Source organism: Lottia gigantea, assembly GCF_000327385.1.
Source record: "Lottia gigantea unplaced genomic scaffold LOTGIsca_7, whole genome shotgun sequence".
Lineage (NCBI taxonomy): Eukaryota > Metazoa > Mollusca > Gastropoda > Lottiidae > Lottia > Lottia gigantea.
In genome coordinates this window covers 3,661,719-3,684,678 of record NW_008710370.1, presented here as the reverse complement: position 1 = coordinate 3,684,678, position 22,960 = coordinate 3,661,719, and the positions used below count along the sequence as shown (strand labels likewise).

Here is a 22,960-nt window from a genome sequence, read left to right as displayed (position 1 = left end):
TAACTGCCGTTTCAGGACATGGTCTTTGCGAGAATTGTTCCTATCAATTGGCCCTTTCCAGCAAATGTTTCACCAAATCTTGCACGTAATTCAATCATCTTATCACTGAAGAAATCTTTCATGTTGTCCTATTTGTGATCTGACCATCTATTCCTAATAAATCCATCATGGGAAATATTACAATTTCAACAATAAGCGAATACACTTCACCAGTCGTTTGAGATGAATGTTGATACAGATAGGTCAAGCTTATTAGAATTGACAGCGACAATCGCTTCAATAAAATCTTAAATCTGATCTTTTTTCTTAAGGTTAACTGTACAAGTTTAGCAATACGCCTGATGCGGTTTGAAATAAAACTTTTAAAGCCTTTAGATTCCAAGTTGTTGTTCTGTAGCAAATGGGTGAACTCATTATGTAATGGAACCGTGTGTGCAGCATGACTGGGCGAGAGCAATATAGTTATCGCAATGTGAATGAGTCCAAGAAATAAAATACTGGAACAGTCAATTAATTTCTCAATGCCAATTCTTTGTTTAGTTTCCTCAATCCCATGGTCGACTCCTAAGCTGAGATGTGCACAGCATTTCAGGATTTTGTCGCCGGTAACCTCGATATGCTGTAAATTGGTGGCACAATCTCTAGCCGGTTTGTGATCATGAAATCTATATGTTCTTTGATTTCCTCAGTAGAACAATCGGCATGAACGGCCAAGCTTTGCAGTTTCAGGTCATACGCTTTAGCCGTAGTAGTAGAGTCTGATTTTTCAGCCAACTGTTTTACTACCATTTCTACTTTCAAATACGTTTAATCATTTAGATAATTACGGATATACTCTCTACTTGTCATGCTGTAAGTGCAACCATCACATCTTCGTCGTTTTGGTATGTCTCGTGCTTTTTTCGTAATCACCAATATAGTCTTCTTCCTAGTCTTCACAATCATTAAACTTCCAACACAGTCCAAAAACACCATTAGCCAAATCAACACAGATGCCCAATAAGGCCTTGGTAGAAATTCTGTATTGCGGTAAACTCTGTATCAAACAGCGAATCAACGGCTTGTTGCATGTCTTTTAGCCGTTTCTTATTCTGATAAAAGGAAATTTGCGGTTGACATGCACCTTGTGTGTAGATTTTAAACCCTTGATGTTTGAGTGGAGTGGGGTATCAAAGATTTCATGATCGTTTCAAACAAGGATCGTAGTCTGTTGTGTCTTGGGTTATTCCATTCTTCGGTTTTTGTTTGGGACAATTCCGTGGGATCGTCGTTGTGCAACTGGCGATAGTCAATCTTTCATCGAAATTTTAGACCCTATACAGCAAATTAATCGATCAGCATTTATCACGTTTATCGATTTTCATTAAAGTTTCATGCTCATCCCAGAGTCGTTTCACTACAGTCGGGCCAGTCATTGGATATTCAATCTTGCTAATCCAATCTTGCCTCACCTCATCAGCTGACTGGATTTCCTGCATTCACTATGATATCATTCACTCGGACATCAATCACCATGGCAATATTCACTATGACATCACAAACTACGACATCATGATAGTATGACAAACCCTCTTATTCATGTATCCCAGCTTGAAATATATAGAATGATGTTAAACGGCGTTCATCATTATTTCTCTAAAGGTCATTTTTGGGACCATTTTGAAAAAAGCGTTGTTGGGCCATAAAAATCGACTGGTGACGTAAAAATTGGCAATTTTAATCACTCAATTTCGCCTCTAAAACATCCCTGCAGAATTTAATTTTTTTACGATTGTCCCAACCCTAATTGTATTTGAAGCTGTAAAAGACGTGAAAATGACGATTTCGCCATTTTAGACAAGATTGTGTGACGTCACTGATCAATCTAACAATGATGTTTAATTAATCAGTCAATTTCGCCTCTAAACATCCCTGCAGAATTTCATTTTTTTTACGATTGTTCCAACCCTAATTGTATTTGGAGCTGTAAAAGACGTGAAAATGACGATTTCGCCATTTTAGACAAGATTGTGTGACGTCACTGATCAATCTAACAATGACGTTTAATTTAAACAACTCTTAATTATAACGTGCTTAAAAAAATTGTGAAAGTACAGAAATACAGACAGAAAGAAAGGGTGACGGCAATACACCCCACATTACACGTGGGAGTGTAAAAATCAGTAATTACACGTCTAGGTCCTTTCCTTTTGTTGTTTTTCACATGACAGGACAGATAAAGGAATTTCTTCTTCCATTCTCAGAGGATAGCCCCATTTCTGAATTACTCCTTCAGCGAAAATACAGCTGCCAAAAGAAAAAGACCACCAGCAATGTAAAAGGATATTTGCCATTCATCTCTTGTCCCCTAAAATGAATCATATAAGTTATTGGTGTAATCCTTGTAAAATACGTGAAGGCAGATTAAAACCATCATCTTCAGCCATATAACCAACGTAACATGCGGTTGTATTAAGGGATGCAATTATGATTCAACGGCGTAACATCGGGTATACGCTACCAGAAGGGAAGGACCATCCTAGCTGAGTATGACACTCATAAGATATCAAGTTCACATCCAAAGCAGGGTTTCATAGTAATCAACAGGTGATTACAGTATATATTTAAATAATGCTACCGTTTTTTAGGATCATGAGCCTTGTCGATTGCAAAGCTAAGATGCAAAGCTTGTTTATATTTAGATTTCGGGGAAGGGAGGGTTTGATTCTCCCAAATGTACAGGCCTAGGGTGGAGCAGACACTTTATTTAGAAATTAGGATTAAGGGTCTTGATATTGGGTTTTCTTCTGTTCTTATTCTGATCTGAAATTAGAAAAAATAACTCGCCCGTTGGGCAAGAAGTATAGTATCTGTTATGTGCTGATTGTTTTTAGTTTACTATGAACAATATTATCATTTAAGTTCTTATTTTTTGAATATGCAACTATCATTTTCTGCTTATAGACATGGGGGAATTTCTCTTGAAGGCTCTTATAGTGGGCATGAACTATCTTGCTTGCTCGATTGCTGGTTGTATTAAACGGGACAACAAAGGGTGCTATGCCTACATTATGATGAATATTTAGTCCTATAGGTCTTGCTGTATTCAATGTCTCAATCCAATGGGCTTCCCTAGATTGACGGAATTTGGTAGTTTCATCTTCGGGCAAGTCAATTTCTATACGCTCAATTGGGATTAGGGCGAGATCGTCTATTGAATGGTTGTCGAGGTTGAAATGATTAGAAACAGGCTTGTTGAGAAAACAATTGTACAGGCTTGGTTGAAATCAGAAGATCTTGTACAAATTCGATGAAATCGTAAAAGTTGTGACTTAATTATACCAGAAAAGGTATGTTTTGGGTGAAAGGAGCTCTTGTGCAAGAGTTGATGAGTATCAGTTTCTTTGAAATACACTTTAATATCCAGTTTATTTGTTTCTGCTATGGAATCTCCCTTAAAGACTGTGGTATCGAGAAAGTCTATGCTTTTGTCACTTACGTTTGCGGTTAGTTTGATAGAAGGATGGTGGTTGTTGAGAATTTCAAAGAATTCCCAAAACTGTTCGATAGAATAAGTCCAAACCATAAAGATGTCATCCAAAAAGCGTCCGTAAAAAAGTGGGTCAAATGGACAGAGGCGCAACACCTCACGTTCCCACTCTGCCATGAAAAGGTTTGCGTACGAAGGGGCGAATCGTTTGCCCATTGCTGTCCCTGAAGTTTGTAAATATGTTTTACCATTAAATGTGAAATCGTTTCGACTAAGACAAATCTCTAAAAGCTGTAGAATTGCATCGTCGGGTCTGTTTGGATCTGGGTTTCTATTAAAAGCTTTACGAACTGCCGTTAAACCAGTAGTGTTATCGATATTGGTATACATAGAAGAAACGTCGATAGAAATTAAAATAGCATTAGAGGGAACTCGAAGATTTTTTATTTTATTGACAAAATCGGTTGTGTCTTTAAGGTAGGTGCGATGTTGACATGCTATCAATTTTTCCATTGTTTGAAATACATGTCTCGAGTTAATATCGTTGCAATGAATTAGTAATTGAGTCTTAAATAACGGGAATAACTTACATTAGGTGTGAGAACACCGACTACATATGGTGCTATGACTCCGGGCAAAGTTGCCAAAGAATTTGATATTCCTAATATTGTACCAGCATACGCTGGAGCAATATCAGTAGGGTTGATAAAAAATCCACTCGAACTGATTCCTTTTGCAGCAACGGCAATTGTTACGAGTGCAACTGCGAGAATTTGCTGATCACATCCAATATAACTTAAGCCTATTAAAAACACTGCAGTACTAATCGCACCTTTAAAATAAGAACAAAATACTTAAGATGACTGTAATGGTAGAATAGGGCGGTGATATATTAAATCAAGAGCTCTCACATCGTAAAGATTTGTCCAATAGAGCACAGATTTAAACTCATCCAACATATGCTCGTGTCAAATATCAAGCTGCACACCACATTCACAAGCCACAAGTATTTTTTTAATACATGAAGGTCTTTAAATTCGTCAATTTTTCTTGAATCGTATCCAAATAAGAACTTGTCCGAGATCTACTGGATATAAACTTAAACACCATATTTGATTTATCTTACAAAAATGGCCTCTTCTTCGTTCACGGGCTACTATTTGTAGATTCATTAAATCAAGTTAAACCCCCGTCTGTATTTGACGAATTGTACCCAAATTCGCTTACAAAACACTTTCAGGATATCAATGATTGAAATTCAATATTTGAAGAATCATAATCATTTTCGGACTGTCAAGTCAAAAACCACTTTCATCGTATTTTTTTTTTCGGTAAAGCAAGGATTGAAGATATATTTGTCGATAACGTGTCCAAAAGTATGTGTATGTAATCCTACACACAATTGTATGAACATCCGACAGGCCAATTTGTGGACAGAAGGACCAACTGTCGGACAGGAGCGAGGGAATATATGTCCACATTCCAACGTAGCCGTATGAAAAAAAAAATGTTATCAAATTTACCAACTGCTGTCATAAGTTTGCGTGTATTACCAACAGACAATATCTGGCTGGTTATCAAAGAATCTGCTGTTAGACCACCTAGTATCAAAACGATCCATAAACATAAAAACGGTAGCATTGTAAAAATCCCATTCTGAAATGAACCGAAAATGAAATGATTCTTACGAAAGACAGAATAAAATTACATTAAAAGATATGCTTTTCTTCAGATCTAACTACGATTGAAGCATATTAAGAATTTAATATACGAAAAAAAAAAATAATACAAAAAACAATCAATAACTATTCTAGACTTAACCGATTGAATGTCAAATTTCAAAACCTCTTTCATATATGTAGGTAATTGAGTAACAAGCATATAATGTCCATAGTTCATCAAAAAAGGGGCACTATTATAGCCCAGGTTGCTGTCGATGTCAATATAGATTTCCACGGAGATTTCTCAAGCTAATAAAAGAAACATCCTTTAATTTCGGATCTGGCCTCACAAGCCGTAGATTAGAAAACTATTACCATTAAGACTAATATAATGAGATCTAGGAATTTCTGTGATCTTTCAGGGTAGGGTAGAGTGAAAACTCTTCCGAATTTTTTGACTTTGATACAAGATTTAGTGTGAACCTTATCCAAAAGTGCACATGTAGTCAATTGATATCTTCTAATTCTACCTACCTTCTACAGAAAAGTAGGACGTAAAACTCCATTTGATTTCATCTTTACCTACCTTCTTTGTTTTGTTGTTGGCTAGACCAAGTGATAATTCAATGTATTTCAGTTCAGCTTCTGTTATCGTCGGGTGCTCTTGGGGAGAGTTAGAAGCAAAAAAAAGCCACGCAACTGTCCAAACAAATGTGCAGATTCCTAACAATAAATCGAAGCAAGTAATTTGGATGTTGGCTTAAAGATAAAGACCGCTGATAAAATTCTCGAGAACTGAAGTGATTTATTATGATGTATATTCTCCTTTCTCAGAAGCGGACAATAGTTTAGACTTTTTGCTTATAAAAGTATTTGTGGTATTTCTTTGTCCAAGTTTCAGCAATAATAAAATTTCAGACACCATCTAAAGCTTTTAATTGCTTAAGGTTACAACATCAACTGTCATGTCTACTAGCTTTCTTCGAACATAAGTCACATGCGTACCAATAACATAAAATACAGAGGGCCAACCGCCATCAAAGCCGTATTTACATAGAAATCCACCAATAGGTAACATAAGGGCCATTCCGAGCGCAGAACCTTGATAAAAAAACCCAATATGTTTACTTGCATTCTAATAACAGATGTTACATTGTGACTAGGATGTCACTTTCGTGTCATGAAAGACGTTTCTATTTCAAACAACCTTTGAAGCTTTTGGGAACGAGTAGTAAAAATGAAGTAAGCAATTCACACACATATTCATGTTTTCTAACCTTATCAACATCAATATATTATAAAGATGCAAGTTTCATAAGTCCTTCATACCAGTTGACATTTTTATTGATCGGTTTTGGGTTTAGACCTGACTTATTCCAAGTCGCATACGTTCAGTAACCTAACCACCATTTTCAAGACGGAAACAGGTTAATACGTCCTGAATTAAAAAGTAAAATCTTTAAACGTATAACACCACAATGTCTAACCTGAGAAAGCAAAACCATAAAGTCGACTCTTTTCACTTGGTGGAATCCAGCTGGTTAATATCACTTGTAATGACAGGAAATATAGGGCACTGAAAGATTTAAAACAAAGTAAAAATTAAACTATCGCTAGATTTGAACTGCCGATTCTTTTGTTACTAGGCGCTCAAGTTTGTTTCCCTGTGAACAATTCATTTTTATAGTACCTTTTGAGATACGAATGCAGGCCTGTGTTGTCTGAAATTATAGACTTCAAAGACGTACTCCATAAAAATTACATTGCCTTCGATTTCTTGTTTTTCGACACGATTCGTTCTAATCATAAAAGACCAAACGATCGGTTTCTTAGAAACACAATCCTATAGTATTAGTAAATCGTTGGTTTGTTAAAATATACTTTATTATTTTTATCAATTATATTTCAAAATGTGAGAAAACCATTACATCTCTTGTTTTAAAATGGTAGGTATTGATCTTAGATATTATTCCTAGATATTATTCTTTTAAATGGTATAAGTCCGATTAAGAAAGTCGCAAATTTTACATAAGCCTCGTTACCCAACCAGTTAACGGAATGATAAACATATTACCTGGAAAAGTCCTAGAGCGATTCGTAGGCAGATAAATAAATAAGGACTTGTTCTGGCACAAATTGGACTGACTAAACATAGGATAGTTGTAATAGAGAAAGCTATTGAAAGGACTCGTTTGACACCATATCTGTCACATATCCAACCGGAAGCTGACTGTAGAACACAATACCCCCAAAAGAAAGCCCCGAGTATTAAACCTTGTAATGGTTTGTCCCAGTCGAATTCCCCTTTCTGAAATGGAAAGTTTTTGAATCAATATTTAATCACAAAAATGACCTTTTCCTTCCTTAACTTTAGGTCTAAATTTTAGGTTAATTTTATATTGCTTCACGATTAAAACATTAAATTGATATTTTTCGACCATTTGAAATAGAGTAATCATGAAATGCATTTTAATCGCAAAAAAGGAAAAGAGATATAATTTGTCCTTGTGGAAATGAATTACAATATTATAAATGATTGAAAATTATGGAGCATACTGGATTATCTTTGTTGGAAATATTTAAATATAATTAATTTACCGAATCTCTCTCCTCTACTAAGTTGGAACATTCATGAGTATTAACAGTCAGTGCCCTAGTATGAGTTATATTTACTACATCTTGACTGTGATCTACCATTGATACAATAGCTATACTAAGATTAAATCTAGAGGCTTGGATCAAAAAACAACAAAAGAAACACAGTATTGCCAATATAACCTTCTTCGATGTCCAGAATGGTGCTGTAATTAACGAAGAGAGAATCAAAGATCGCTTGTCAGACAAGGTAAACATCCGCCTACACAGCAGTTTTGTTGAGATTCAATGAATCATAATGATTAATCCGCCATATCTCTAGTCAATACTCAGGAAATGTTCATTGCAAAATTAAGTACTCAACTCCTTACTCAAGACTTTATCAATTCGAATATCACACAAAGTTTCAAATCGATTGAAATTTTGAAGATTCTATTGTGCCCATGAACAAATTTTGAGCGTTTTGACAAAGTCAAATCAAAGAACATCTGCGAGCACGTTAAGGCATTTAAAAAGAATTTCCCAATTAACATAAACACCAGTCTTGAGAAGAGAAATCTCTCATATACATATATATGCCAAGTTCATACGTTTGGCATAAGTCTTACCAAATAATCTTTGTAGAAAGTTCTAATTTTAAGAACATACCTTTCGAGTCAATGATTAACTGTGGTGACGATTCTGAGACAATATTATGTGGTAATTCAAATGCCGAACATCTCCATTGACTATGAACTGATCCGACACTATGGGATGACTCAGACAAACTGCTTGGAGAATTCAACTGAAGACTTAAAAAATATAGAGAGTTTGCCTGAAAAAGTAGCATACGTCCACTGGCAGTTGTATTTAGTAACTACTAGAACAGAAATCTTCTTATATCAAATAATGTACTAGTATCTCCCACTGATATACCGTGTTTTTGTCAGTATTTTTATAATGAATAATTTTTTACAAAAACACCAATTTGTCTGAGCATACAAAGTTTCATCAAGATAGGATAAAAGATAGGATTTTCAGTATATCAAAGGCGGTCGCCAATCTGTGTCAAATCCTACCAAAAATCTAATTTGTACAAGATATTGTTGATTTCACACAAAAAATGTCATAAAATTTAGACACAAACTGCCAACCAATTTTGATGCATTTTTTTTCAAGGGCAATAACTCAAATTCCTTTCATTGAAAATAGTCAAATTCAAACTTGACCAAGATCTCATTGTAATAGATGATCACACCAAATTTCATTAAAATGAGATAAAAACTATACCCTCTATTGTGTTCACAAGCCAATTGTGGACGGACGGACAGCGACAACAATATACGACCACATTATAACGTGGGCGTTAAAAACTGGTACTTGATCAAGATTTCTTTACAGTTAACCTTAATCTAAATAATACCAACAATTTAACTTGATTGATATTGAATCAATATAATGGTCGACACTTACTATTTCGTTTACTGTTTTGATTGGAGAAAGTACAACATCCATTGCGCAATAAGACGGCGTTTAAATGGTCCGCCAATAATTCATGGTATTTTAAAATATGACCTTATTTGACCTACGCTGTGTACTTCGCTGTGGGATTCCCCCTGGAATGTGATGTTTACAAAAATAAGATGATGTCATAGGGAGTTCCCTAAAGCCTACACTGGTCAACTTGAATACGTTCCTTCATTTGTTGTCAAAAAATAATAACAATGATAATGCTTGTAGAAATTATAGCCCATGGGTGTTTGGACAGGTTTAATGGTAATTCATTGTCATTTGCGTTATTATAAGCTGTTACTGCATCTTTGAATTCGCTAAGCGAGATTATAAAAACAAAAATGTCGATTCAATCATTCGAGTAGACTAGATCGTATTCAACTTATATGTGATATGGATTCAATTATTACATGGGCCTGGTTTTCTTTGTTATCGGTATAGTAGGATTACACATGTATGTAATACATGTAAATACATTTATATCTAGTATCACCAAGATCGGGTCTATGTGAGACGTGGACGACGGTAATATATGTCTGGATTTTTTTTTCAACTTTTCCAAAATATTAAACTCATAATTATAATTTATGTGTACGTATAGTACGTTTTAGTATTTTAAATTGTCGTAGATCGCATATTCAAGGTATTATATATTGTAAGCGCCAGAGAGCAGCCATACTGACTTGATGTTTCAGCGGTATGCTAAGATGATTATTTATCATTGTCGAAGTATTGTTTCAATCTACTTCATAAAGGTACAGTATATAATCAAACATACTTAATTGCCGTTGAATATGACTGACAACATTGTTATCAAATTTTGTATATGTGAAGATTTCAAACGTCGACAAGTCGAAATGGTACTTTTGTCGCTTAAATTACCAATGCTTTGATCAGCGCCATCAACGTACTTCAGTGCATATGGATATAATGATGAACTTGCATGCTTGACGCATTCTTTTAAATTAAAATTAGATTAACGTAGATACATACCGTTTTTCAGACGCCATTTCTTTATGCACGATGGCTGTTCAATAAACTTGAAATGTTTTATCTGCAAATATACATGTCATAGTTATCGGTGGTAGATAAAGTTTGTCAACAATACAGTCACTTTGTGTTGTCTTCAGAAAAATCAACAATCCCGCTCATTCAAGGACAATTTTGTAGTGTACATGTAAGACTGATATTCAATAATATTTTGCGACAGGAAATGAGTTATATACGCTTAGATGGTAATTTAATTAATTTGCAGAAAACTTTAAATGATGACTATCAAAAATCTATAATTATCAATATTTCTGGATCTATGTCAGCTATAAACCTAGTCTAGTTGTACATTTTGGGGGTAAAGAAATACAAAGATTCAGAGTTTAAAGTAGCTACAACTGTAGCTACACCATGTTAAATATCAAAATGGCGACCATCAAAAAGTTATAATTGTCAATACTTCTGGATCAATGTCAGCTATAAACCCCTCCTGGTGTCTATTTGTAGATTTTGGGGGTCAACGAATACAATGATTCAGGTTTCATTAATTGAATAATTATGATGAATATTGAGTCCGATCGTTCTAAGCGTCTCAAACCATAGATCTTCTGGCAGAGCAATATCTGTGCGCTCAATGTTGGTAAGGATAAAGTAAACTTTCTTTAATTTGATCTTTGAGCATTGAAACGAGTGCGTAAATTATTCATTTTTAGTTTCTGTTACATATTAAGTACATGAAATTAAGTAAATTAAATTAGAGCTTTCACATGTTAAATGCTCCTGAATCGGATATCTTTTCTTCGCAGACATACCTTTAAAGTATATGAAATTGGGGGCGTATATTACCGTCACCCATGTCCGTCCGTCCGTCCACAATTGCTCGTAAACACTCTAGAAGGGATTGATGGATTTTCACGAAACTTGGCATGAGTGTTTGTAATCACCCAAGGATGAACCCGATTGAAAATCAGAAGAATCGAAAAATATTTAGTATGAGTTATTGCCCTTGTTCTTGAAAACACGTTGAATTTTTAGCTCGAAAACACTCTAGAAGGCACAATTCTTGATGGATTTTGACGAAACTTGGCATGAGTGTTTGTTGTCAACCAAAATTAAACCCTATTGACAATCAGAAAAATCGAAAAATATTTAGTATGAGTTACTGTCCTTGTTCTTGAAAACGCGTTCAATTTCTAGCTTGTAAACACTCTAGAAGGGACAATTCTTGACGGATTTTGACGAAACTTGGCATGAGTGTTTGTTATCACCCAAGGATAAAGCCTATTGAAATTTAGAAAAATCGAAAAATATTTAGTATGAATTATTGCCCTTGCTCTTAAGAACGCGTTCAATTATAGCTCGTAATCACTCTAGAGAGCACAGTTCTTGGCGGATTTTGATGAAACTTGGTGTGAATGTTCGTAATCACCCAAGGATGAACTCTATTGTAAATCAGAAGAATTGAAAAATATTTAGTAAGAGTTACTGCCCTTATTCTTGAAAACGCTTTCAAATTTAGCTCTTAAATACTAAAAGGCACGATTCTTGCTGGATTTTGACAAAACTTGGGTTTATTATTCAGTGAGTCACGCGCTGAAGATTGAATATTTGCCTTCTAAAGTTTTCACAAGCTAAAAATTGAACACGTTTTCAAGAACAAGGGCATGACATGAAGTCAGTTCTTGGCTGCTATCTCTGCTAAGGTTGAAATTTATATGTTTTGAAAAATCGTTAAGAGTACTCACGCTCTTTTAGTTTTTAGAACAACACTAGACCGCGGTATCTATAGAAATTCAATGCTCTTGTGACTAACATTACCAGTAAGTTACATGAATGGATGATGATTATTAAGAATTTCAAAGAAATCCTAATTCTGTTCTATCGAATAAGTGAAAACGTTATCTTGGAAACGACCATAAAACAATGGATATTAGGGTAATACCGCGCACGCCCCAACTAAGCCATGAAAAGGTTGGCATATGAAGGGGCGAAACGCTTGTCCATAGCAGTTTGCAGATATCTTTTACCATTAAATGTAAAATCATTGCAACTTAAGCAAATCTCCAGGAGCTGTGGAATTTCCTCATCGGGTTCGGGTTCGGGAGTCTCTCACGAACCCTGTAGTATTATCGATATTTCTATACATAGACGACACATCGATGGAAATCAAGATTGCATTGGGAGGAACTCTGAGGTTATAATAAAACTACAATATTGTTAAGGATATGATCGAAAGCTGGTTTCTTGATGAATTTTACTTGGTGTGAGTGGATGAACCCTATTGAAAATCAGACAAATCGAAAAAGCCCTTGTTCTTTAAAAAGGGGATGTGGACACGATATAGAGCTGGTTTCCTGATAGGATTTTTACGAAACTTGGTGTGAGTGTTTATAATAACCAAAGGACAAATCCTACTGAAAAAATATTTAATATGAGTTATTGTCCTTGTTCTTGAAAATGCGTTCAATTTTTAGCTTGTAAACAGTCAATAAGGCACAATTCTTGACGGATTTAGAAGAAAATTAGTATGAGTGTTAGTAATCACCCAAGAATGGACCCTATTGAAAATTGGACGAATATAGAAATTGCCCTTGTTCTTGAAAATGCGTTCAATTTTTAGCACGTAAACACTCTAGAAGGCACAATCGAAATTCAGAAAAATCAAAAAAATATTTAGTATGAGTGATTGCCCTTGTTCATTAAAATGCTTTCAAGTTTTAGACTGTAAACACTCTAGAAGGCCCAATTCTTGACAGATTTTGATGAAACTTGGTAGTATTATTCAGTATTGCATCAAAAAGTTCAAAGGAAGTGCAGTCTGAAGGTTGAATATTTCATCACCCCCGATCGCGATATCGACACGAAACGTGGCAATATGACTTGATTACTCACAGAAATTTTCAGAACGATCAGACACCTCATACTATGTTAAATCAATCGCCAAAGTCATGCCACTATGCCCCTATTGCTGCATCGCACCCCGATCACTTCCGATCGCGATATCGATATCGACGGGAAAATTTCAGTCAGTACATCACTTTGAAAATTAAAACTGTCTAAAATTTGCTGTGAATATTCAGGACATCTATAAGTACCCCTCTGCCAAATCGATAGCTAAACGGGAAGGGGGTCGAAACTGCAACAGTGCCCAAATATGAAGAGCTCCAGCTCAAAATACCAGAAAGGTCAATTTTACAGATGAATCTGTATACGACTACATGGGTAGATGGAAGAACCATTCATTCTGACTTCATGGGGTTCAGAATTACAACGGTTTATCATACGAAATCTTCCATTGAGTTTTTGCGCATCATCAATGCGAATCCTAATGACATGCAGACGTTATATACAGCCATCATGAAAAAGAAACAAACCAATACCAGCAATAGTAACATTTGATTTGCCTCTGTTCATTAAAGCATGGCAAATTGTTGTGAGGATTGGAGGATTTCTTTCCTGAAGAGTAATCTTGGGTACGTCATGGAAAGTAGTGGTTTAGCAGAAGCAATGGAAGTAGCCTATGGACCTATAACAGTAAAATACATCTTGAAAAGTGTATCCTTCTCCAAGGCTCTGGTGCTGCGCTGGTCAAACACATGATGAGCGAAAGTGATGGCGAATAGACTCAATGACTTAGAGCAAATGTCAAGTGCAAAGCAATATTTTATATTTCAAATAACATTTGGCTGTGGAGATACACCCTTTGAAAAATCTCGTTATATCAAGTTCAAGTAACAAGCAATCAAGGGAAAAATCGACCCTGACCGCCTTCAACCAACAGAAGATGAAATATCACCTTCAAGTTGTGGTAAATTCCAACAGAAAACTCAGACCAAAGATGCTTTCTGATAGTATTGCGCCAAGCAACCTTCTGACAGGAATTTGTTGCAACTGTAAAGATGGGGAGAGGCCGTGTCAAAACATGAAATGAAGTTGCAAGAAAGCTGGCATGTCATGTGTATCTGCGTGTGTAGTGTGCTGTAATATAGATGTAGAAGTTATTGGAAGTGATTAAGAGAAAAACAGGTTGAGAACTATTAATGTGTATTGTGATGCCAATAGTGACTGTAAATTTTTATGTTTCAAGTGGTATTCTGTAAAGTTTGTCTGGTGAAGAATTCATTTTATATTTAATTTGTCTCCTAATATAATATTGTGCATTTTAACACCAAGATAAGGTCTATATGAAGGTAAACCATTCTGCTGTTGATTAACAATTTGTATATTGTTTTAGGAAGGCTGCAAAAGGTTGGGAAGCACCGCTTGAGACCATGACCCGTTTGATGTTTAACATGGTATAACCAAATTATACCAAACTACTTTTCCGTTCACATTATCCTTTAGGTTTAAACCGTCTTTATAACGGCAACCGAAATGTTTAATAACAGAACTTTCGGACTAATGAAATAAAAGAATAAAAAAAATCATGACATTTCTGATTATACAGTTACATTGAGATGTTGAGAGATACATAGTTATGAAATATAATTACATTTGTGTAGTTTGGAAACTATTGTTACTAAGTTACGTCCGCATAATCAGTTATTAGAATATCAGAGTTACTTCCCATTTTAGGCCTTTTTAATCGTGACTTTGTTGAAGCAATCCACTTTTCAAGGGCGTAAAGAAATTTGAATTTTGATTGTATTAATTTAATTATTTTATATTTTTATTTGGATAGTTTATGGAATGTATGATCAAGTGTCATACTGCACATGGAATTCAAGTCTTAGAGTAGCAATTCAGTTTATAATTGGAATTTAATTAGACACTAAGCCAACACGTGGTTTTTGTTGTGTTCTAAATACAGATCGCTACAGGTCATTTCGGCATGGCATGTTCAACAAAGCAGAGTATCAGAATATTTTGTCACATCAAGCGGTTATCAGATTACATAGATTTGAACATATCCCCAAATAATTTCTCTCTAGATGAGAACTGTTTTGATGTGGATTGGAAAGATTATGGCGGTCTGAAATCACGTAACGACGTACATGTACTTCACAAGTATAACAGACGTCATGAAGGGAGCCAATTTGGTTCTAATCTAACTCGGTTCCAATGATGGTCTGTAATTTCGGTTATAGCAGAGTCATATTAGCCAGAGATATTCTGTATTTTGGTCGGTTCTTGAGAGATGGTATGGGGGTTAAATGTGTGTTTATCAGCCAGCTTTTTTCTAGGCGTAATATGCCTGATTCTGGTTACAATGATTGGGTGATAGCTACAAATGTTTTCATTTCCAAGAGATTAGCGAGTGGAAACTATGAAAATATTTTTTGTGGAAACACCGAGTTGGGTTGTGGAATCCAAATGTGTACCTATACTGAGGAATGCTTATATAAAACTTGTCAGAAAATGCAAGAGCGAATACTTTGAAAATTTAGACAATTACATCAATGAGAACAACAAGTTTGGGAAAAAGAGCTGATGGCAACTTGTTAACTCATATGTAAAGAAGAACAACAAACCTAAAGGGCAACTACCCTACTTGTCAATAATGGTATCCCATCCTTTACTCCAAAGGACAAAGCAAACTGCTTGAATGACTTTTTTATCAACCAGTCACAATAGACGGCACTGATGCACCACTTCCTACTCTCGAGCAAGACGCAAAATTCACTAAATCACATTGAACTCACCCCTCAGGAAGTTAAAGACATAATATCAACACTTGATACTTCAAAATCTAACGGTCCTGACCGAATCAGTGCAAAATTACTAAAATCTATCTGCTCAGAAATCTGTTTCCCACTATGTAATCTATTCAACCTAAGCCTTTCTCTAAAACGAGTACCTTTCATCTGGAAATCAGCTAATGTTACTACAATACTTGAATAGGAAAGGCGACCCATCAAACTGCACATATTACATACCAGTATCACTTTTAAGTATGGTAGTAAAGATATTCGAGAAATGCATCTACAAACATGTCTTTAACTTCTTGCAGAAACATTCAGTTATTACGTACAAAGCGGGTTTTTACACGGACACTCAACAGTCTATCAACTTTCACACTTTTTCTGGCAAGCCATGATGAGCAAATATATACAAGGGCAGTATTCTGCGACATCAGCAAAGCTTTTGACAGAGTTTGGCACGCTGGACTTCTAACTCTATACATTCTTATAATCTGAGTATATCTGCCCATGTGGCAGACAAGCTAACATCCTGTATTTGGCAGAAAGTGTTTGTAGAATCATCTCTGTCTGAAGTGTGGTGACAAGAATCATTCACGATCTTTCATTTCCGAATGACAAATGCTTCACGATAGTTCCATATGATTATATTGATGACGTTATTTCTAATGTCAAAATGTTGTGTCGCGGGTGTCTCATGGTCAAAAGCGATATTCTCGATGCTTATCGTTAGATACCAATCCATCCTTCCGATTACGAGTTACTGGGTTTCACCATTCGAAATGGCAAAGATTTAAACTATTATTTTGATATATGTCTGCCCAAGGGTTTTAGTGAAGGTTGTCAGATCTTTGAACGGTTTAGTTCCGCTTTGCACTGGATTATGAGCAATAAATATGGTGTCCATGTTAGCCAAATGATAGACGATTTCTTTCTAGCTGGTCCGGCAAGATCGGAATTGTTGTTTGTAGCCCCTTAATAACTGTTCTTCTCTTGTGGCATCTATTGGACTACCATTTTTATTCTCAGTCTTTCTCCGTATGGGTGAAATATGCTTGAAATCAAACAAGGATCCGTGATAATTCAAGTCTCGGATATTCAGTTTGAGTATACAGGTGATAAACCTGTTGGTTTAAAACTTAATTTACGTAACTTTAAGCATTAATTTACTGTTTACATACTTGTTAAATTACATATTCCCATGAAAGTGGCCCACTTTTTATACGCCCACATGAAATGGGGGGCGTATATTGCCGTCACCCATGTCCGTCGGTCCACAATTGCTCGTAAACACTCTACAAGACACAATTCTTGACGGATTTTAACGAAACTTGGCATGAGTGTACGTAATCACCCAAGGATGAACCCTATTAAAAATCAGAAGAATCGAAAAATATTTAGTATGAGTTATTGCCCTTGTTCTTGAAAACGCGTTCAATTTTTAGCTCGTAAACCCTCTAGATGGCACAATCCTTGGTGGATATTGATGAAACTTGACATGAGTGTTTGTTATAATCCAAGGATGAACCCTATTGAAAATCAGAAAAATCGAAAAACATTTAGTATGAGCTATTGCCCTTGCTATTGAAAACGTGTTCAATTTTTAGCTCGTAATCACTCTAAGGCACAATTCTTGACGGATTTTGATGAAACTTGGCGTGAATGTTCGTAATCACTAAACGATGAACCCTATTGAAAATCAGAAGAATTTTTAGTATGAGTTATTGCCCTTGTTCTTGAAAACGCTTTCAAATTTAGCCCTTAAACACTAATATGCATGATTCTTGCTGGATTTTGACAAAACCTGGTTTTATTATTCAGCCCCGTGCTGAAGATTGAATATTTGCCTTCTAGAGTTTTCACGAGCTAAAAATTGAACACGTTTTCAAGAACAAGGGCAATAACTCATACTCAATATTATTCAGTATCGCCCTAAAGAGTTCAAAAGAAGTGTATGACTGAAGGTTGAATATTTCATACTGTTGATTGTTACTGTACTGCTAAATATTATTTTTATTCAAAATCAAAGCTGCTAGTGGGCGTATATTACCTTGCCTGGCAAGCTATCTTTCAATTCATGGATGGATTCCCAATTTCGTATTCTTTCATAACAACAAAATAGAAAAATCGCATTCGTTTAGAATTCGGCGCCGCGAGTAGTGTGTTTATGGACGGTCATTCAGAGGACGCCATTGGTAGGTTCGGCCGATGGAATTCATCAGTAGTACGAAATTATATTCGTGTTCCTAATCTACTAAAGTTATCATTGCAGTCTCAAGTGCCAGGGTTAGCCTGAACTTTTGATTTTATTAATAGTAAATGTGTCTATAAGTTCCATAGCTTTTACGTCAAATAGGAAGTTCAGTCACAATATTCCATTTTGAAAGAAAACTTTGTTCCACACTATGTAGGTTTGGTAATGCAATCCAGCTAATAATGTTATGTGGTATCAAAGTGTTCATTCGCTCAACGCAAGCTTTGTAGGGTCTCTTTACATTACATAATACAAGCACGGGTTTCAGAGTACAATATCAGTTTTTCCTGGGTGGCATCGATGTCCAGTGACCAAATGTGCTCCGCTACTTGTTGTAAGTATAATATGCCATAATATTTTATTTTATTATTTTTTTTTTTTTATTTAGAATTTAACATATTTTGTTACTGATGTTTTGAAAGATTTCGCTAGTTATAGGTTTGAATAATTGCACCCTTTTAAGACGTCAGCGTCAGGCTGGTCAATATCTCCTTTTTTTGGTGTGTGTTCTGAGTTTTTTTGCGGACCTTGAATGGGTGGGTCTTTGGCGGAATTTAATGTCCCATCTTTGTGTATAGTTTAAATTCTTTTGTTATATTTAAAATGCATTACAATTTATTTGCATATTGTTATCATCATTAATCTTCAATTTGAATAATAACATTTACGCAATTTGTAGTTTAAGATTTGTCATCTCAAACAAGCAAGGTCCGCAAAACCCTTGTTTGCATAGGAAACAAATTCGAATTCGATTCTGGCTCTTCACAGGTTTCCATTTACGTTTACTCAAACCCTATACCAGACGACTAATCATAGCATCTTGCTTGTTAGCCTACCTGTTCTTTTATAATTGTCTATTGCGTTATTTTTGTAGCCTTTAAAATACTTTATGCATTCTGGGCGATTTACACTCACACCACCAACTTTTATTATAGACGTCACACATTTCAGCGTCAAACGAATGCTTCCAAATATGATATATTCCAAATGAAAATCATATATTTTGAGCTGATTCTCCACCATCCATTACTTGATTGAATCCATCGTATCAGACATGTGTTGCATGGTTTTAGCCTCCTCTGATAAATTACCTGCATCAAAACTTCCGGACACATCACGGTCATAAGGGCATATCCAACAAGATTAAATTCCTTGTCGACACAACACAAATTCCTAAATTACTGGAGAAGCAGGTGAAATAAACCGGGCCGTTATTACTTCGTTAAGTTTATTGGTTGAACGACAAAATTAGCATTGTTAATATGAACTTCAATGCTTCTTACAGGCAGGTAAGAATCAATTCCATTTTCCACATTTTCTCCGACACCAAAACAATTCTGGAGCGTATCCAGCTGCAGATAGTGATTTACAGTATCAAAGGCAGCACTCAAATCAATGGCGACAACGGGTTACAACTTTTGGCGTTCAAAGTTCTGAATAATATCATTGTAGATCTTTAAAGTTTCTGTGCTGTAATTTGACCTGTAAGCACTCTGGCATGTTTGATGAAGCCTGTTCAACAACTTTAGATAAGAATGAAAGGTTGTTGACTGGACAATAGCTTTAACTTGCTCTAGGTACATCACAGTGATGGAATAGGGTCCAAGTTACAGTAGCTAGGGTTGGCGTTGAGTATTAGTTTACGAACTGTATGATACAACAGATAAGCAGAATGATGGTCAGAATGATGGTACAAGTAACTCGGCTGGTGTTTAAACTGGATAGTTCTCCAACTCGTGCCGAATATACGGGGGCATAGAGATAAGAACTTCTCTGAGACTAACATTGTATTTCGGAACAAGAGTAAGTCTGCAAGTAGAAATGTTACCCACAACGAAGGCATGGTCAAATGGAATAGTCATTTATCGACTAATTGATGTACATGGACATCAAAATTAGGCTGGAGTTTTGATTTTTTCATGGATTTCCCGCTCAAAATTAAGTTGATTGTATTGTTGACAAATCTTATCTACCACCGATAAGTGGGACTAAAATATTATACTTGCTGATAAAACATTTTAAGCTTATTGAACAACCATCGTACGAAAAGAAATGGCCTCTGACAAATGGTATGTATCTACGTTAATTTAATCAGAATGGGTCAAGTAAGAAAAGTTGAGCTCATCAATTCATCTTTTTGTACTTACTATGCACAACAGAGAACCATTTCGTCTGCTTACATTTGTAATCTTCACATAGTGTCGAACAAAATGTCCTGGACAAGATATACTGTAAATTTATTGTAAGTAGGATTGACCTGGCTCGAAATAATAATACAATAATGTGATAATTAAATATATATTCTTGATTAAATGTGGAGGTCTTGTAAATGTTAGACATAATTTGATAAAAAAAAAATATTATCTATTCATATTCAATGGCAATGAGTGTATTTGAAATGATAATCATACTTAGTGATGTTCCGGTTGTCGGCGACAATCTATTATCGGCCGTTGAAAGTCCACTAATCGATTCCCAATTGAAAGTTGGCGACATCGGCAAACAATATAAAAAGTCAATCATGTTGTTTTTTGTTCGTTTTGTGTTGATAATAAAACAAAAATCTGATAATAAATTAAACTTAACTGATTACACGATTTGGTGACTAAAACAATGAGATCCTGATAATTTGTCACACCTTTGATTAATTTTTCTCGAGGACAAGTCTTAGATTCGGCATAGAAACAAATGAGGCATGATTATTATTATAAATGGTATCGTAGTCACAGATTGCGCTGATTTGAGATATAGCAGACGACATTTCGGAGAGGTAGAGAAGAACAGCATAGATATGGCCTATTTGCAAAAACTCATGCTTCATCATTTCACGATTGAAATATGACACTTCTATTTGTAACAAAATAATAACAACTTCGCATGGAGATAAGACGACATTTGAGGTTAAATAAAGGCTACACTTCTGTTGTATTTATTTTTTGTATTAAAATTAACATTACACTTCAACTATACTACTGTATAACTTTTATTAAAAATACTTAATATAAAGTAAGACTTCTACATCGTGAAAAAAAAGTGCTAATATTCCATACATTGTTAAACTCGTATGCAATTTCGGTCCGTGGAGCAAAAACTGGTATGCAAATAATATGTAATTTTTTTCTTAGAGTGTTGACTTGCAGTGTAATTACCTGCATCAAACCTATCATAATTTGCAAAACAACTATGAAATTAATTTATAAAGCCTTTAATCATGTACATCTTCATTAAGTGTGGCGGGTTTCGATTATAAATCGGTTACATAATCGATTATTATTTTCTTCCGATTGCCCGTCACTAATCATACTCATTGAACTCGTATAGTTCAATTTTAGCACTGTGAACACGAGGCATCTTTCGCTACAGATACTCATAGTTCATTGCACAACTTCGTACATAGAAGATAATTATCGAAATTTAGACGTATAATACCGTCGTCACTTTCCGTCCGTCGTTTCATGAACCTCGTTGACCCGATAGAGACTGCGATTGTTAACTGATTTCGATCAAACTCAGTGTGCATGTATATATCGACATAATATCACAATTTTGGTATTAATAGGTTATTAAGGTTTTTGGATTGTTGCCTTTGACGTAGCAAAAACGTTTCTATTGTCTAGTAGACACGTGTGGGGCAATAGTTTTTACTTGATTAGAATTGTATGTGAACAGTGAGAAATCTTGGTCAATTTGATGACCCACGATACCCCTCAGTAATGTTGCGGGCACACGTGCAATCTTTGTGGCCGACGCGAATCATCGCGTTGCCGACAGGATGTATAATATCAAACCAGTTCGATTTCTGTCGCCGATTCTTTTATCGTCTGCAAGACATAGCGTCAATCAGATTCATTTAGCGTTCAATTGCATGATTATCGACACAGTGGACAACGACCGTTCGTGTACCTGCACTATTACTCTTCATGTTTACGCTATTATATATCAGGACTTTATATTCATGTATCAGTGAAATATATTTTGTATAATAGAATTGTCATTCAGCTAGACAGATTAAAAAAGCATCGTGTTTTATTTTGTTCATTGTATTATCTGTATCCAATTATGAAATCTTGATCAAGTTTGAAATTAACAATAATTTGACGGACTTTAAGTTTTTGACCTCGACTTGCAGAAGCCGAGTTAGGCACTGAACTTGACAATTCGGTTCAGATATCGCATGTTCACATGATGGAGTCAATAGTTCTTGATGAAACTTCTTTTTTTGATAAACGCCAGTGGACGTATGTACCTGACAAGCTATTTAATATATTTTGAAGGCATCAGTTGAATTCGCCAAGCAGCTTGTCGGAGTCATCCCATAGTATCGGATCAGTTCATAGTCAATGGAGAGGTTCAGCATTTGAATTACCACATAATATTGTCACAGATTCGTCACCACAGTTAATCATTGACTCAAAAGGTATGTTCCTAAAATATCTCTTATAAACTTTGAAGAATTCTGCCAAACGTATGAAGTTGGTAAATGTATTTGTTTTAGTACTGTTCCAGTAACATTAATTGATGGGCAATTCTTTTAACATGCCTTAACGTCCACCGTGGTTTTTACGCGGATGTGCTTTCAAGGCAGGGAAATCTCATGGCTTGTCTTATTACTGATGTAGGCAAGAATGTTAAGTCCCCCAGATAAGTCATTGACCATGTTACAGGCTGTTTATAAACTGAAGGCCACAAGAAACTTTACCACTTTAGAACTGAATTTAAACAAAAAATAAAGAGAAAATCCGAAACTTGTCCCCCCAATTTACACCATAACGGTGTAACGGATTATACCCGATCACTTTTCATTGTGGTGGTAAAATCTCTAAAGAGTGAAAATCACATGTTATATTTTATAAACGTTTTC

The 22,960-nt window shown here is 35.4% G+C and overlaps 1 protein-coding gene across 1 annotated transcript; it reads right to left on the bottom strand.

Annotated features, from left to right (window-relative positions):
* Positions 1-2,263: 2,263 nt before the first annotated feature.
* On the bottom strand, positions 2,264-9,219 carry LOTGIDRAFT_155130 (hypothetical protein; the record flags this gene model as incomplete). Its single annotated transcript, XM_009065631.1, has 9 exons — positions 2,264-2,347; positions 4,060-4,301; positions 5,665-5,853; positions 6,618-6,706; positions 6,879-6,973; positions 7,205-7,438; positions 7,729-7,931; positions 8,374-8,539; positions 9,178-9,219. 9 exons carry the CDS (start codon positions 9,217-9,219, stop codon positions 2,264-2,266), a joined length of 1,344 nt encoding a protein of 447 aa, XP_009063879.1.
* Positions 9,220-22,960: the final 13,741 nt, after the last annotated feature.